Source organism: Anomaloglossus baeobatrachus, chromosome 11 (genome assembly GCF_048569485.1).
Source record: "Anomaloglossus baeobatrachus isolate aAnoBae1 chromosome 11, aAnoBae1.hap1, whole genome shotgun sequence".
NCBI lineage: Eukaryota > Metazoa > Chordata > Amphibia > Anura > Aromobatidae > Anomaloglossus > Anomaloglossus baeobatrachus.
In genome coordinates this window covers 147,570,974-147,587,382 of record NC_134363.1, presented here as the reverse complement: position 1 = coordinate 147,587,382, position 16,409 = coordinate 147,570,974, and the positions used below count along the sequence as shown (strand labels likewise).

Below are 16,409 nucleotides of genomic sequence, written 5' to 3'. Positions count from 1 at the left end.
AGCGGTACTTCGGGGAACACGTGGAGGACGGGAGGGACCACTTGCCTGACCTCACTTCCTGACAAATCACCTGCGTTTTTGCTAGCAAAAACGCAGGTAAAAGGCAGGTAAAATGCACCACTTTTGATTAGCATGCATTTTTCCTGCGTTTTTGATGCCTTCATTGATTTCAATGGGTGACAAATGTTGACAAAAACGCAGGAAGAATGAACATGCTGCATTTTTTTTGTCACAAACTTTTGACAAAAAAAACGCTGACAAATAAACTGCAGTGTGCGCATGACAAATCTGACTTCTCATAGACTTTGCTGGGAAGTCAGATGTCAGAAAGTTCTGCTGACAAAACTGCAGCCAAAAAAGCAGCAAAAAAGCAGGAAAAAAAGCAGCGTGCGCATGTAGCCTAAAACGTACCAGAATCACTGACATATGCAGACCCATTATAATGAATGGGTCTGCTCTCACGTCAGTGATTTTTCACTGCACGTGTCTCCGTGCGGCGTACCCGCGTGTGCGTGATTGCCGCACGGAGACATGTCCATTTTTTTCTGGCATCACCGATGTTCCACGGACCACGCAGTGGTGTGGTCCGTGAAACACGTGCCAGAAAAAAACGTGCTTTTAAAATAAAAAACATTTTAACTCACCCGGCGTCCAGCGATGTCCTCTGCAGCCCGTTCTCCCTGCTGCTTCTGAGCCGGCTCATTATTGTTGCGCATATTCATTATGCACGACACAGCCGACCCGGAAGCAGCTGCTGCGGGGGTCACCGCCGGCCGGATGCTGCACCGCGGGAGCGATCAGCACCATGGACAGCGGGAGCGCGCACAGGTGAGTTGTTTTCTAAGTGCAATCACGGGCCACGGAGAACGGAACCCAGATTGCACTTAGACAACCCACGTGTGCCGTGAATCACGGCACACGCAGGGACATGTGCGTGTTTTACACGCCAGAGAAAAACGTCACTGTTTTTCACTGACGTGTGAAACGGGCCTAAGTCAAAAACGGGGGAGGTAATAAATGCAGAAGTGGTGCCCATATTTCTATTATATTTTTCCTCTTTGGTTACAAATTCTGAGGTAAAAAACGCACCAAATATTCAACATGTGCACATGGATAATACCTCAGGTTACCCCTAAAATTAGGTGGCCACCGGCCATCATAGGCAGCCATTTTGTAACATGGCAACCTGATTTAAATCCAGGGCTGTATGTAGTAGCAGTGACTGTCACCTATGGATCTTTTTAATGAGCCAACTGATCAAAAGCAAGGGGGAAAAATAATGAGCAAATGTGGTGGTGTGGTGTTAGGCTGCTTTCACACATCCGGTAGGTGCAGAGCCGGCCAGTCCGGCTCTAAGGCCCGTGTCACACGTCAGTGATTCTGGTACGTTTGTGCTTTTTTTTAAACGTACCAGAATCACTGACATACGCAGACACATTATAATGAATGGGTCTGCTCACACGTCAGTGATTTTTCACTGCATGTGTCTCCATGCAGCGTTCACGCGTGTCCGTGATTGCCGCACGGAGACATGTCCATTTTTTTCTGGCATCACTGATGTCCCTCGGACCACGCAGTGGTGTGGTCCGTGAGCCACGTGCCAGAAAAAAACGTGCTTTTAAAATAAAAATCATTTTTACTCACCCGGCTCCAGCGATGTCCTCTGCAGCCCGTGCAGCCTGCTGCTTCTGAGCCGGCTCATTATTGTCGCGCATAGTCATGATGCACGACACAGCCGACCCGGAAGCAGCTGCTGCGGAGGTCAGCACCGGCCGGATGCTGCACCGCGGGAGCGATCAGCACCATGGAGAGCGGGAGCGGGCGCAGGTGAGTTAATCTCTAAGTGCAATCACGGGCCACGGAAAACGGAGCCCGAATTGCACTTAGACAACCCACGTGTGCCATGATTCACGGCACACGTAGGGACATGTGCATGTTTTACACGACAGTGAAAAACGTCAGTGAAAAACACGTGTGAAACGGTCCTAAAACCTATGCAACGGATGCGGCGAAAAAGCCGCATCCTTTGCATAAGTTTTTTAAATGCGGCCCGTCCAGTTTTTGCCGCTTGTGGCATGCTACTGAGCATGCGCAGTGGCAAAAACCGCATCGCGCCGCATCCGGCGTCCATAGGCATGCATTGAAGAGTGTGCCGCATCGGCTGGATGTGGCGCGATGCGGTTTTTTTTTGCCGCACAAAAAAAGTGCCATGCAACGTTCCATCCGGCCGCTGCATCGGCTAAATCTGCCGCATGCGGTAAAATACGGACGGAACGCAAGCCCATGCGGCACAATGCGGCACTAATTAAAGTCTATGCAGGAAAAACACAACCGGCAGCAAAAAAAACCGGTTGCGTTTTTCCTGCAAAGTGGCGGATTGTGCCGCACAGGAAAAACCGGAGGTGTGAAAGCAGCCTACGGCCAAAATGACCAGAACTGGGCTGTGCACCACGTCAATGGCTGCTGATTTTATTTGTAAAGTACCACTGTGCTCAGGAGTGCTTGGTGTATGGCAGTAATTACTGTATACTCCTCCCTGTATCACTGTAGGCTGTGTATATATAAATGCGCGCACCATCTTATAGCATCAACAATAACGAGAAATAGATGATGCACAGCTAGCGTCACAGAACACATTGCGCATGCGCACGATTAGATCAGGCCGCCGTAAACTGCTGTTCAGTGCGCAGGCGCGAAGCTAGCCTCGCTGCATTATCGCGCATGCGCGCTCTCCTCCGTCGACTGACTCACGTGTAGAGGAAGTTGAATGTATTTGTATCCAGGCGGCACAAATCCACAATGCGGGTCAGTGTCAGTGACGGGTCCGGGTGCAGAGGGAGGGTGGCTGCGCCCAGATCCACGTGATTGCATGTGATTTAGGCTGCAGAGATTGTGATTTTCATAGCAGTTGTGAAGGATGTTTGTGATGGGTGTACCCCTTTAAATATGTTAATTAGTCACTATTGACGCTTTCTTTCCCTGGTACAGGAGGGTTAGGGGGTGCAGGTTAACACAAATGGACAGCCCCTCTTAAATCTTCAGTTCACATTCTTCCTCTACAAGCTTTGTACAATCCAGCACACAGCATTTTAGGAGCCCTTAAAGGGATTGTCCACTACTTAGCTATGAATGGCTTCTCCAATATCAGACTATTGGGGTCTGGCACTCTCATTGGTGGGCTGATCGCCGGTCCATGGCTGTCACATATAGAGCTGGACATCACATCGCCATATAGTGGCCACTCCTGGTACTGCAAATCAGCTCCCATTGAAGTGAATGAGAATGGAGCTGCAGTACTGGAGAATGACCACTACTCAGTGTGCGGCGCTGTGCCACCCCAGGCAAGTGCATTGTTTACCTGCGGCCGCCTCTGAGACTGCAGACGGCTCACCGTAAAGGTCCCGAATGTGCGATCCTGAACGATCGGACGCTGATGAACCTGTCCTAGGGACTGCTCATCATTATCTAAGCAGCAGACAACTCCTTATATCATGGTCTTCTGCCCAGTGGGTGGACGGTGGCATTATTGATAGGGTTATGTCATGCTCTTCTGCTCAGCAGGTGGACGGTGGCATTATTGATAGGGTTATGTCATGCTCTTCTGCTCAGCAGGTGCATGGCGGCATTATAGATAGGGTGATGTCACAGTCTCCTGCCCAGTGGGTGTATAGCAGCATTATAGACAGGGTTATGCCACTGTTTTCTGCCCACCACGTGGATGGCATTATTATATTGTAGATAGGGTTATGTCACAGTCTCCTGCCCAGCGGGTGGATGGCGGCATTATAAATAGGATGATGTCACAGTCTCCTGCCCAGTGGGTGTATAGCAGCATTATAGACAGGGTTATGCCACTGTTTTCTGCCCACCACGTGGATGGCATTATTATATTGTAGATAGGGTGATGTCACAGTCTCCTGCCCAGTGGGTGTATAGCAGCATTATAGACAGGGTTATGCCACTGTTTTCGGCCCACCAAGTGGATGGCATTATTATACTGTAGATAGGGTTATGTCACAGTCTCCTGCCCAGCAGGTGGATGGCGGCATTACTGCGCCAGTGTGAAACCGCAGACCATTACTAGCAATGTGACACCTTCAGCCTTGGGGGTGGGAGAGGGTCCTGGTAATTGGGAAGTGATGGTGTATCCTCCTATAGCAAGGGCTTTTTGTTTCCGGTAGAGCCCTCTAGGTATGCACAAGGGATTTCATTAATTTTGGTTCTTTATATTTCAGGTGTTGGGGTCTCGCGTCTTCTCTGAAATCTCGGATTACTAATTAACGGATTACAGATTAACCAGAGGTCCAAATTTGTTTTGAATGAGGATTTATAGTTGTCGCTTACAAAATGACTGTTCAGGTGAGAAATTACTAGTTGTTTTTATAAGGCAGTGCTCCGCTTACTGGACATAGCTTACATAGCTCATGTGCATCAGAATAAAGGGGTCCTCTGACATTAGAGAGAAAAAACCTGCACACTAGTGAGGCAACTGCCGGTCACTAGCGATGCCTCACAATACTGGTCCTTTGCTGATTAATAGGATCTGTGCATGAAACTTTATAGAAATGGATTGGTTACCTCTGCAGTTGACCCTGTCAGCATGCTGCTCTGTGTCTTCATGCCATTATTAGGCACAACATCAACTTTTAGATTAGTTTTGGGTTGTTTAACCCCCTTCCTGCTGATGGACGTACATATACGTCCTGATGTGGAGTCACTTATTGCATCACAATATCCATATTCTTTTAACTCAGTAAAAAGTGACCCCTGCATCCTAAATGTGCCAGCGCCTATTAACTGGACATGAAGTTGACACGTACATTAGTAGGGCAGGGTATAGTGCGCCGGTGCCTCAGCCTTGAAGACACAAGATTCGGAGGGATCAATGGATGATGTAGGACGCGTCATCCACAACAGTCAAGGCAAAAGGAGGGTGATTCTACGCTCATAGAGGAGACGCAGACCATTGATGCTCCTTTACCTGGACCATACTGATGAACATATGGCGCGGACACTGATAAAATGTATTTTCTCTATCGCTTCATTGGGGGACACAGTAGACCAAGGGGTCTCTTGTGTCCCCCATTAAAGGCTCTGAGAAAGAGATTTTACGGTGAGTACCCAAAATCTTCTTTTTTGGCATATGCAATGGGAGGTGGGGCTGATGCACTGCGGTAATAGACCAGCTATAGGTAGTGGCTTTAGTTTATATTAGAAACACCTAGTTACGGCTTCCTTTTACGGATGGGTCAACAATATCCTAATAGTGGACAACCCCTTGAAACTGTTATCACTGGGGCCTTCGATAACTGATATTCCTTTTTATATGCCTTTTATATAGGGTCCGATTACTTTCCAAGACGTTGCGGCTTCCTTTACAGAAGAGCAGTGGGCGCTGCTGGAGGACTGGCAGAAAGAGATTTACAAGACCGTTATCAAAGAGATCCATGAAGCCATCATCTCTCTCGGTGAGTCTGCAGGGGGCGCTCCTGCAGCTGGAGACCCTCTGTATTCTCCATTTAGGTTGTGGGATCTTGTATTTTGCACAAGAAAAGAAGCACATGGTCCAGTGAACTAGTGATAATAAGCAGGATAAGCGAGTCAGCAGGCACAAGGTCCATGACACTCCATCGTTACCCCACAATCTTGACCTGGGAGGACAATGGGCTCAGCAGGGATCAGGAAGCCCCCCTGGACTGCTCTGTTTAATTGGTGCTGTCAGAGATTCACTGATACTTTAAAGGAGTTAACAGCAGCTATCGGGACTCCACTCCGATCTCTGAAGTTACAGGCAGATGTCGAATGTATAACACAGCCGACATCTGCCAGTTATAGTGCGGGCTCAGCTCCTGAGCCTGCTCCTTATGAAGGCAGCCAACATTTGGACATCCCATTATGTCCAGTGGCGGAAAGGAGGTAATATAGTTGTTGTTGCAGGTTACACCATCATTGATCCGGACGTTGTGTTCAGCGTTAGGAAACAGGATGACTCTTGTGTCCGAGTGGACGACCAGTCGGTAGAAAAAAATGCAGGCAATGGAGGTGAGAGGGCACTGGGGGGCTCTGGTGGGCAAAGGACTCTTGTTATAAAACCATGGGGGCTGTATTTTAATTTTCTTTCTCTCTCTTTCGCTCTTTCCCTCTCTCTTTCGCTCTGTCCCTCTCGCGCGCGCTCTTTCCCTCTCGCGCGCGCTCTTTCCCTCTCGCGCGCGCTCTTTCCCTCTCGCGCGCGCTCTTTCCCTCTCGCGCGCGCTCTTTCCCTCTCGCGCGCGCTCTTTCCCTCTCGCGCGCGCTCTTTCCCTCTCGCGCGCGCTCTTTCCCTCTCGCGCGCGCTCTTTCCCTCCCTCTCGCGCGCGCTCTTTCCCTCCCTCTCGCGCGCGCTCTTTCCCTCCCTCTCGCGCGCGCTCTTTCCCTCCCTCTCGCGCGCGCTCTTTCCCTCCCTCTCGCGCGCGCTCTTTCCCCTCCCTCTCGCGCGCGCTCTTTCCCCTCCCTCTCGCGCGCGCTCTTTCCCCTCCCTCTCGCGCGCGCTCTTTCCCCTCCCTCTCGCGCGCGCTCTTTCCCCTCCCTCTCGCGCGCGCTCTTTCCCCTCCCTCTCGCGCGCGCTCTTTCCCCTCCCTCTCGCGCGCGCTCTTTCCCCTCCCTCTCGCGCGCGCTCTTTCCCCTCCCTCTCGCGCGCGCTCTTTCCCCTCCCTCTCGCGCGCGCTCTTTCCCCTCCCTCTCGCGCGCGCTCTTTCCCCTCCCTCTCGCGCGCGCTCTTTCCCCTCCCTCTCGCGCGCGCTCTTTCCCCTCCCTCTCGCGCGCGCTCTTTCCCTCCCTCTCGCGCGCGCTCTTTCCCTCCCTCTCGCGCGCGCTCTTTCCCTCCCTCTCGCGCGCGCTCTTTCCCTCCCTCTCGCGCGCGCTCTTTCCCTCCCTCTCGCGCGCGCTCTTTCCCTCCCTCTCGCGCGCGCTCTTTCCCTCCCTCTCGCGCGCGCTCTTTCCCTCCCTCTCGCGCGCGCTCTTTCCCTCCCTCTCGCGCGCGCTCTTTCCCTCCCTCTCGCGCGCGCTCTTTCCCTCCCTCTCGCGCGCGCTCTTTGTTTCCCTCTCGCGCGCGCTCTTTGTTTGCCTCTTTCTTTTTGTCTTTCTTTCTTTTTCAGTCCTCCCTGATCTGTTCCTGAAGGTAAAGGCTGCAGCTCCCATAGAAGTTGCTCCAGAGAAAGAGCAGATCACTACTTCACCTAGTGAGTATTACTGATACTATTACTGCTACACACTATACCCATGCATTGCTTCTCACTTTTCGGAATAGTTTAATTCACGTGATTTTTTCCTGTTCCTACAGGTCCTGATGAGTCTTCGGCGTCTTCAATACACATAATAGAGGTGGACGCTGTGCTTGGCCAGACGCTCACCAGTAAGTGTTCGGACCTTTGGCACGTGCCCTGACCTCATGGCCGGGGCCACAAGCAACATCTGGTTTTATGTAGCGAAAAACAAAACTTAATACATGAAAAGTTTCTTTAGTGAACTACTAAATATTTTTTTTTTTTTTTTGGGGGGGGGGGGACTAATGAGTCTGCGTGCCTCTGTATAACTTTGGTGAATTTTTTTGTTTTTTTGCCATAGTCAGAAAATGTAGCTTAGTTCTGCAAATCAAAGCAATCACAGAGTATGTTGAGTGCTAGGTACTGCTTGCCTCAAATGCCGCGGTCCATGCTGGGTGATGTGACTCAATTCTCGCATGAGTCACTCGCAAGTGTGACACCGTCCTTAGGCTGCTTTCACACATCCGGTTTTTGCAGTGCGGCTAAATCCGGCTCTAAAACCTATGCAATGGATGTGGCGAAAAAACCCGCATCCTTTGCATAAGTTTTTACATGCGACCCGTCCGGTTTTTGCCGCATCACGCCGCATCTGGCATCCATAGGCATGCATTGGAAAAAGCGCCGCATCGGCCGCGATGTGTTTTTTCTTCGGCGCTCCATTGGGAGACCCAGACGATTGGGTGTATAGCACTGCCTCCGGAGGCCACACAAAGCATTACACTAAAAAGTGTAAGGCCCCTCCCCTTCTGGCTATACACCCCCAGTGGGATCACTGGCTCACCAGTTTTCTGCTTTGTGCGAAGGAGGTCAGACATCCACGCATAGCTCCACTGTTTAGTCAGCAGCAGCTGCTGACTATGTCGGATGGAAGAAAAGAGGGCCCATACTAGGGCCCCCAGCATGCTCCCTTCTCACCCCACTTTATGTCGGCGGTGTTTGTTAAGGTTGAGGTACCCATTGTGGGTACGGAGGCTGGAGCCCACATGCTGTTTTCCTTCCCCATCCCCCTGAGGGGCTCTGAGGAAGTGGGATCTTACCGGCCATCAAGCCCTGAGGCCGGGCTCCATCCACAGACCCATGGAACCTGCTGGATACGGAGCTGGGTACCGTTCAGGGACAAGGCCCTGCGACATTCAGGTACTCTGTGTCCCAAACAGGTCGCGCACATTCCAGACTTGCTGGGTGTGCTAGTGCGCCGGGGACAGTAGCGCTGCGCGCGGGGGCTACAGTCACTACAGTTTCTCTGAGTGACTTTATGTGTTGGGGACTGCCGCGCCGGCCGCCCCTGAAGCGGCGGCGCGGCTGCGACTTGTAGTGCGCCGGGGACTTAGCGCCGACCGTGCTTTTACGACGGCGTCGCTTATAAATTTAGTCCCCGGCTTCTGCGGCCTAGCTCCGCTTCGTTCCCGCCCCCACCCTGTCAATCAGGGCAAGGGAGAGACGCTGTACGATTAATCAGCGCCGAGGGCTGGAGTCTTATTTACATGCTCCAGCCCTCTCACTGAGCACAGTGGGACGCAGGTTTCCCGCTCTTTGTCTGCACACGCCCAGGGCCCGCCCCTCTCCATAGGACGCCGGCAGCCATTCCTACATGCAGTCTGGCTGGAGAACGGACACAGGCTCTGGGAGACCCAGACAAGGGATTTCTGGCGACCACACACCCGCGTTAAGCGGGCGGTAAGCAGCACTTTAGTGCTGGCCCCACTAGTGCCACAGTGTTATTTTGGTGTACCTTTTGCTCTATACCATATATATATGTATATATATATTGCACTGTAAGGTCGCTTCTTGGCTGTATACCCTATCTTGTTCTGAGGAGACGACAACATGTCATCCGCAAAACGCAAGGGTGCCAAGACACAGGCTGTAAGCGCTGCTTGTGCCGCTTGTGGGGCTGATCTACCGGCAGGTTACAATGACCCCCATTGTGTGCAATGTTCGGTCCCTGTGCCACTTCGTCAGCCGGAGTCTATGGTGGTAGTAGCCCAGGCAGAGTCGCCGGTGAACCCTGTCCCGGTGACGGGGACAGAGTTTGCAGTTTTTGCTGACAAGATGTCTGTCACTATGACAAAGATCCTAGAGACCTTGCAGGCCAGGCCAGTTACTCAGACCATGGACACTGCTGCGGCAACGTTCCCCGGTCCCCCTCAGTTGGAGTTAATCCGTGATTCAAGGGGGTCCCAGGCATCTCAGCCTGACGGCTCTGATTCAGATGACAGTCCCAGGCAGCCTAAGCGTGCTCGCTGGGAGAGACCCTCCACGTCATCACGTGGATCAGGGTCTCAGCGAGAAGACTCTCTACATGATGAGACAGAGGAGGGTGATCAGGAGTCTAATCCTGAAACCGCTCTCAATCTGGATACTCCTGATGGTGACGCCATGGTAAATGACCTTATAGGGGCCATCAATAGTCTATTGGAAATTTCTCCCCCTGCCCCTTCTGCAGAGGAGGCAGCTGCACAGCAGGAGAAGTTCCATTTCAGGTATCCCAAGCGTAAACTGAGTACTTTTCTGGACCACGCTGACTTCAGAGAATCAGTCCAGAAACACCATGCTTACCCAGACAAGCGTTTCTCCAAACGTCTTAAGGATACACGTTATCCCTTTCCCCCTGACGTGGTCAAACGCTGGACCCAGTGTCCAAAGGTGGACCCCCCAATCTCCAGGCTTGCGGCTAGATCCATAGTTGCAGTGGAGGATGGGGCTTCACTTAAAGATGCCAATGACAGACAGATGGACCTTTGGTTAAAGTCTGTCTATGAAGCTATCGGCGCGTCGTTTGCTCCAGCATTCGCGGCCGTGTGGGCACTCCAAGCTATTTCAGCTGGTCTGGCACAGGTGGACTCTATCATACGTCCAGCAGTGCCGCGAGTAGCGTCCCTAACCTCGCAAATGTCTGCGTTTGCGACTTACGCTATCAACGCTGTCCTGGACTCTACAAGCCGTACCTCAATGGCGTCTGCCAACTCTGTGGTCTTGCGCAGAGCCTTGTGGTTAAAGGAATGGAAAGCGGATTCTGCTTCCAAAAAATGTTTAACCAGCTTGCCACTATCTGTAGATAGACTGTTTGGTGAGCAATTGGCTGAAATCATTAAGCAATCCAAGGGTAAAGACTCCTCCTTACCCCAGCCCAGATCAAGCAAACCTCAACAGAGGAAGTGGCAGTCGAGGTTTCGGTCCTTTCGAGGCTCCGGCAAGACCCAATTCTCCTCGTCCAAAGGGACTCAGAAGGAGCAACGGAGCTCAGATTCCTGGCGGGCTCACTCACGCCCCAAGAAAGCAACCGGAGGAACCGCTTCCAAGGCGGCTACCTCATGACTTTCGGCCTCATCCCTCCGCATCCTCGGTCGGTGGCAGGCTCTCCCGCTTTTGCGACATTTGGCTGCCACAGGTCAAGGACCGGTGGGTAACAGACATTTTGTCTCACGGGTACAGGATAGAATTCAGTTCTCGTCCTCCGCCTCGGTTCTTCAGAACCTCCCCACATCCCGACCGAGCAGATGCCCTTCTGCAGGCGGTGTGCTCACTAAAAGCAGAAGGAGTGGTGATCCCTGTTCCTCTGCAGGAACAAGGGCAAGGTTTTTACTCCAATCTCTTCGTGGTTCCAAAAAAGGACGGCTCGTTCCGTCCTGTTCTGGACCTAAAGCTGCTCAACAAGCATGTGAACGCCAGGCGGTTCCGGATGGAATCCCTCCGCTCCGTCATTGCCTCAATGTCTCAAGGAGATTTCCTTGCATCAATAGACATCAAAGATGCTTATCTCCACGTGCCGATTGCTACAGAGCACCAACGTTTTCTACGTTTCGTGATAGGAGACGACCATCTCCAGTTCGTAGCTCTGCCATTTGGTCTGGCGACAGCCCCACGGGTTTTCACCAAGGTCATGGCAGCAGTGGTAGCAGTCTTGCATTCTCAGGGACATTCGGTGATACCTTACTTAGACGATCTACTTGTCAAAGCACCCTCTCAAGAGGCATGCCAACACAGCCTGAATGTTGCGCTGGAGACTCTCCAGACTTTCGGGTGGATCATCAACTTTTCAAAGTCAAACCTGGCACCGACTCAATCACTAACGTATCTTGGCATGGAGTTTCATACCCTCTCAGCGATAGTGAAGCTTCCGCTGGACAAGCAGCGGTCTCTACAGACAGGGGTGCAGTCTCTCCTTCAGGGTCAGTCGCACCCCTTAAGGCGCCTCATGCACTTCCTAGGGAAGATGGTGGCAGCAATGGAGGCAGTCCCGTTCGCGCAGTTTCATCTGCGCCCACTTCAATGGGACATTCTCCGCCAATGGGACGGGAAGACAACTTCCCTAGACAGGAAAGTCTCCCTTTCTCAGACGGCCAAGGATTCTCTGCAATGGTGGCTTCTTCCCACCTCATTATCACAGGGAAGATCATTCCTGCCCCCATCCTGGGCAGTGGTCACGACAGACGCGAGTCTGTCAGGGTGGGGAGCTGTTTTTCTCCACCACAGGGCTCAAGGGACGTGGACTCAGCAGGAGTCCACCCTTCAGATCAATGTTCTGGAAATCAGGGCAGTGTATCTTGCCCTATTAGCCTTCCAGCAGTGGCTGGAAGGAAAGCAGATCCGAATTCATTCGGACAACTCCACAGCGGTGGCATACATCAACCACCAAGGAGGGACACGCAGTCGGCAAGCCTTCCAGGAAGTCAGGCGGATTCTGATGTGGGTGGAGGAAAGAGCATCCACCATATCAGCAGTTCACATCCCGGGCGTAGAAAACTGGGAAGCAGACTTCCTCAGTCGCCAGGGCATGGACGCAGGGGAATGGTCCCTTCACCCGGACGTGTTTCAGGAAATCTGCCGCCGCTGGGGGGTGCCGGACGTCGACCTAATGGCGTCTCGGCACAACAACAAGGTCCCGACCTTCATAGCGCGGTCTCGCGATCAAAGAGCTCTGGCGGCAGACGCCTTAGTGCAAGATTGGTCGCAGTTCCGGCTCCCTTATGTGTTTCCACCTCTGGCACTCTTGCCCAGAGTGCTACGCAAGTTCAGATCCGATTGCAGCCGCGTCATACTCGTCGCCCCAGACTGGCCGAGGAGGTCGTGGTACCCGGATCTGTGGCATCTCACGGTCGGCCAACCGTGGGCACTACCAGACCGTCCAGACTTACTGTCCCAAGGGCCGTTTTTCCATCGGAATTCTGCGGCCCTGAACCTGACTGTGTGGCCATTGAGTCCTGGATCCTAGCGTCTTCAGGATTACCCCAAGGGGTCGTGGCCACCATGAGACAGGCTAGGAAGTCCACTTCTGCTAAGATATACCACAGAACGTGGAAGATTTTCTTATCCTGGTGCTCTGCACAAGGAGTATCCCCCTGGCCATTCGCATTACCTGTCTTTCTTTCCTTCCTGCAATCTGGGTTGGAAAAGGGCTTGTCGCTCGGCTCCCTTAAAGGGCAAGTCTCGGCACTATCCGTGTTTTTTCAGAAGCGTCTAGCACGACTTTCTCAGGTGCGCACGTTCCTGCAGGGGGTTTGTCATATCGTACCTCCGTACAGGCGGCCGCTAGATCCGTGGGATCTAAACAAGGTCCTTGTTGCTCTCCAGAAGCCGCCCTTCGAGCCTCTGAGGGATGTGTCACTTTCTCGACTCTCACAGAAAGTGGCCTTTCTGGTAGCGGTCACGTCTCTTCGGAGAGTGTCTGAACTAGCAGCGCTGTCATCCAAAGCTCCTTTCCTGGTGTTCCACCAGGACAAGGTAGTGCTGCGCCCCATTCAGGAGTTTCTCCCTAAGGTGGTATCCTCTTTTCATCTTAATCAGGATATCTCCTTGCCTTCCTTTTATCCGCATGCAGTTCATCGGTATGAAAAGGATTTACATTTGTTGGATCTGGTGAGAGCACTCAGAATCTACATTTCCCGCACGGCGCCCCTGCGCCGCTCGGATGCACTCTTTGTCCTTGTCGCTGGTAAGCGCAAAGGGTCGCAGGCTTCCAAAGCCACCCTGGCTCGATGGATCAAAGAACCAATTCTTGAAGCCTACCGTTCTGCTGGGCTTCCGGTTCCATCAGGGCTGAAGGCCCATTCTACCAGAGCCGTGGGTGCGTCCTGGGCATTACGTCACCAGGCTACGGCTCAACAGGTGTGCCAGGCAGCTACCTGGTCGAGTCTGCACACTTTCACCAAACATTATCAGGTGCATACCTATGCTTCGGCGGACGCCAGCCTAGGTAGAAGAGTCCTGCAGGCGGCAGTTGCCTCCCCGTAGGGGAGGGCTGTCTTTGCAGCTCTAACATGAGGTATTTCTTTACCCACCCAGGGACAGCTTTTGGACGTCCCAATCGTCTGGGTCTCCCAATGGAGCGCCGAAGAAGAAGGGAATTTTGTTACTTACCGTAAATTCCTTTTCTTCTAGCTCCTATTGGGAGACCCAGCACCCGCCCTGTTGTCCTTCGGGATTTTTGGTTGTTTTTCGGGTACACATGTTGTTCATGTTGAATGGTTTTCAGTTCTCCGATGTTACTTCGGAGTGAATTTGTTTAAACCAGTTCTTGGCTTTCCTCCTTCTTGCTTTTGCACTAAAACTGGTGAGCCAGTGATCCCACTGGGGGTGTATAGCCAGAAGGGGAGGGGCCTTACACTTTTTAGTGTAATGCTTTGTGTGGCCTCCGGAGGCAGTGCTATACACCCAATCGTCTGGGTCTCCCAATAGGAGCTAGAAGAAAAGGAATTTACGGTAAGTAACAAAATTCCCTTCTTTTTTTTTTTTTGCTGGACAAAAAAACGTGCCAGGCAACGTTCCATCCGGCCGCCGCATTGGCTAAATATGCCGCATCCAGCAAAAGCCAGACCGAACGCAAGGCCATGCGGCACAATCCGGCACTAATGAAAGTCTATGCGGGAAAAAACGCAACCGGCGGCAAAAAATAAACGGTTGCGTTTTTTCTGCAAAGAGCTGGATTGTGCCGCACAGGAAAAACCGGATGCGTGAAAGCAGCCTTAGAGGGATTGTCCACTGCCAATAAACTTTATAAAAATGGTGAGCACATGCCATAAGACAAAAAAAAAAAAATCCGACTTAACCTGCTCCCCACCAACAATAAAAAATCAGACTTTTGTTGTTGTGTTTAGGGAACTGATTTTTGGCTGCAAAGAGTTTCTCGCCAGAACAGCCATCTAATTCCGATGGGTGCGGAGTTGTCTTATTTCTCATGGAGCGGGGGAGAAACACTTCTTGAGACGTCCCACCCATCCCCCCTCCCACATATTACCTTTCTTTGTCGCTCCATTGGGAGACCCAGACAATTGGGTGTATAGCTTCTGCCTCCGGAGGCCACACAAAGTATTACACTTTAAAAAGTGTAACCCCTCCCCTCTGCCTATACACCCTCCCGTGCATCACGGGCTCCTCAGTTTTGTGCTTTGTGTTGAAGGAGGCACACATTCACGCAAGCTCCACATTTTAGTCAGCAGCAGCTGCTGATTATATCGGATGGAAGAAAAGAGGGCCCCCACAGGGCCCCCGGCATGCTCCCTTCTCACCCCACTAAGTCGGCGGTGCTGTTAAGGTTGAGGTACCCATTGCGGGTACAGAGGCTGGAGCCACATGCCGTTTTCCTTCCCCATCCCTTAGAGGCTCTGGGAGAAGTGGGATCCTAACCTGTCATCCAGGCACTGGGACCGGGCTCCCTCCGCAGCCCCTGTGGGAATCTGCCGGACAGGAGACTTAATATCATCAGGGACAGGCCCTGCATCCAAAAGGTACTCTGTGTCCCCTTGGGGACGGTGTATGGAGCGCTCGTGTCACTGACACTGCAGCGGCTGCTGTATGTTTAGGTCGGCCGGGACTACCGCGCCGACCGTGCCTGTTTGTCGGCCGCGGTATTAAATTTAGTCCCCGGCTTCTGCGGCCTAGTACCATAACTCCCGCCCCCGGGCCTGCCAGTCAGGGGTAAGGGCGGGATGGTCGACCTGACGTCGACAGTGAGGGCTGGAGCATACTTTGGTGTCCTCCTCCCCCCTCACTGATCACTGTGGGGCACCAGATTCCCGCACTTTATTAGTCGCCGCCCACGGCCCCCTCCTCCTCTGAGAGCTCCGTCAGCCATTTTTACAATCATTCTGCCGGTGGAGGATTTCAGGAAGAGCTCTGCAGCTCTGGGAGGCCCAAGGCAGGGAATCTGGTGGACACACAACCGCTTTGGGCGGTCGGTAAGCCACACCGGTCACCGGTGCTGGTCCCCCCAGGGTGCCGAAGTGTATATATTTATTTATATATCTGTATACATTTTCTCTGTTCGGCAGCATTGTTTTTGCTTTTGGCTATATACCCTCAGTGATCACTCTCAGAGGAGACAACAGCATGTCGTCCGCAAAGAGCAAGGGTGCCAAGACAGGGTTATTTTGCAACCTGTACCTCCTGTGCGGCTATGTTACCTGCAGGTTCCACCTACCCGCACTGTGAGCAATGCTCGGCCCCTGTTGCACTCGCTCAGCCGGAGCCTCGGGCACTGGTGGGGCCCTCGGCTCAGGTAGAACCCCCGGCCACCACTGTCCAGGGGACAGGGACAGAGTTTGCAGCTTTGGCTGAGAAACTCTCTGAGTTGCTGTCACAATCCATGGCTCAGTCTATGGACAGATGGTCTGCTAAGATACTAGAAGCTTTGCAGTCCAGATCGGTCCTTACACAGGCCTCGGGCACTGTGAGTTCATCGCCCCCAGGCCCCTCTCGGTCTGCGCAGCAGCGTGCTCCTGGGGTGACACCTGAGTCTCACGGGGAGGACTCCGACATGGACCGCAGTCCCAGACTGGATAAGCGGGCTCGCTGGGAACCTTCCTCGACTTCATCACGCTGTTCGGGGTCTCAGCTTGAGGACTCTCTGGAGGATGAAGCGGAGGTCGCAGCTCAGGGCTCTGACCCTGACGTTGCTCTCAATCTTGATACACCGGAAGGGGACGCCATAGTAAATGATCTTATAGCGTCCATCAACCAGGTGCTAGATCTTTCTTCCCCACTTTTTTCCTAAACGTACACGGAGTGCGTTCTTCGATCACTCTAACTTCAGAGATGCTGTCCAGAAGCACAGATCATTTCCGGACAAGCGTTTTTCTAAGCGTCTTAATGACACACGCTACCCTTTTC

General features: G+C 52.6%; 1 protein-coding gene across 1 annotated transcript in view; it reads left to right on the top strand.

Annotated features, from left to right (window-relative positions):
• Window positions 1-2,717: 2,717 nt before the first annotated feature.
• LOC142256087 (uncharacterized) overlaps window positions 2,718-16,409 on the top strand; it is a 68,543-nt gene continuing 54,851 nt past the window's right edge. Inside the window, exons 1-6 of the mRNA XM_075327604.1 lie at window positions 2,718-2,805; window positions 4,236-4,359; window positions 5,342-5,468; window positions 5,938-6,042; window positions 7,134-7,217; window positions 7,319-7,390. Coding sequence (XP_075183719.1) covers window positions 4,348-4,359; window positions 5,342-5,468; window positions 5,938-6,042; window positions 7,134-7,217; window positions 7,319-7,390 — 400 coding nt within the window. The 5' untranslated portion in view covers window positions 2,718-2,805; window positions 4,236-4,347. The remainder of the gene's footprint in view (window positions 2,806-4,235; window positions 4,360-5,341; window positions 5,469-5,937; window positions 6,043-7,133; window positions 7,218-7,318; window positions 7,391-16,409) is intronic.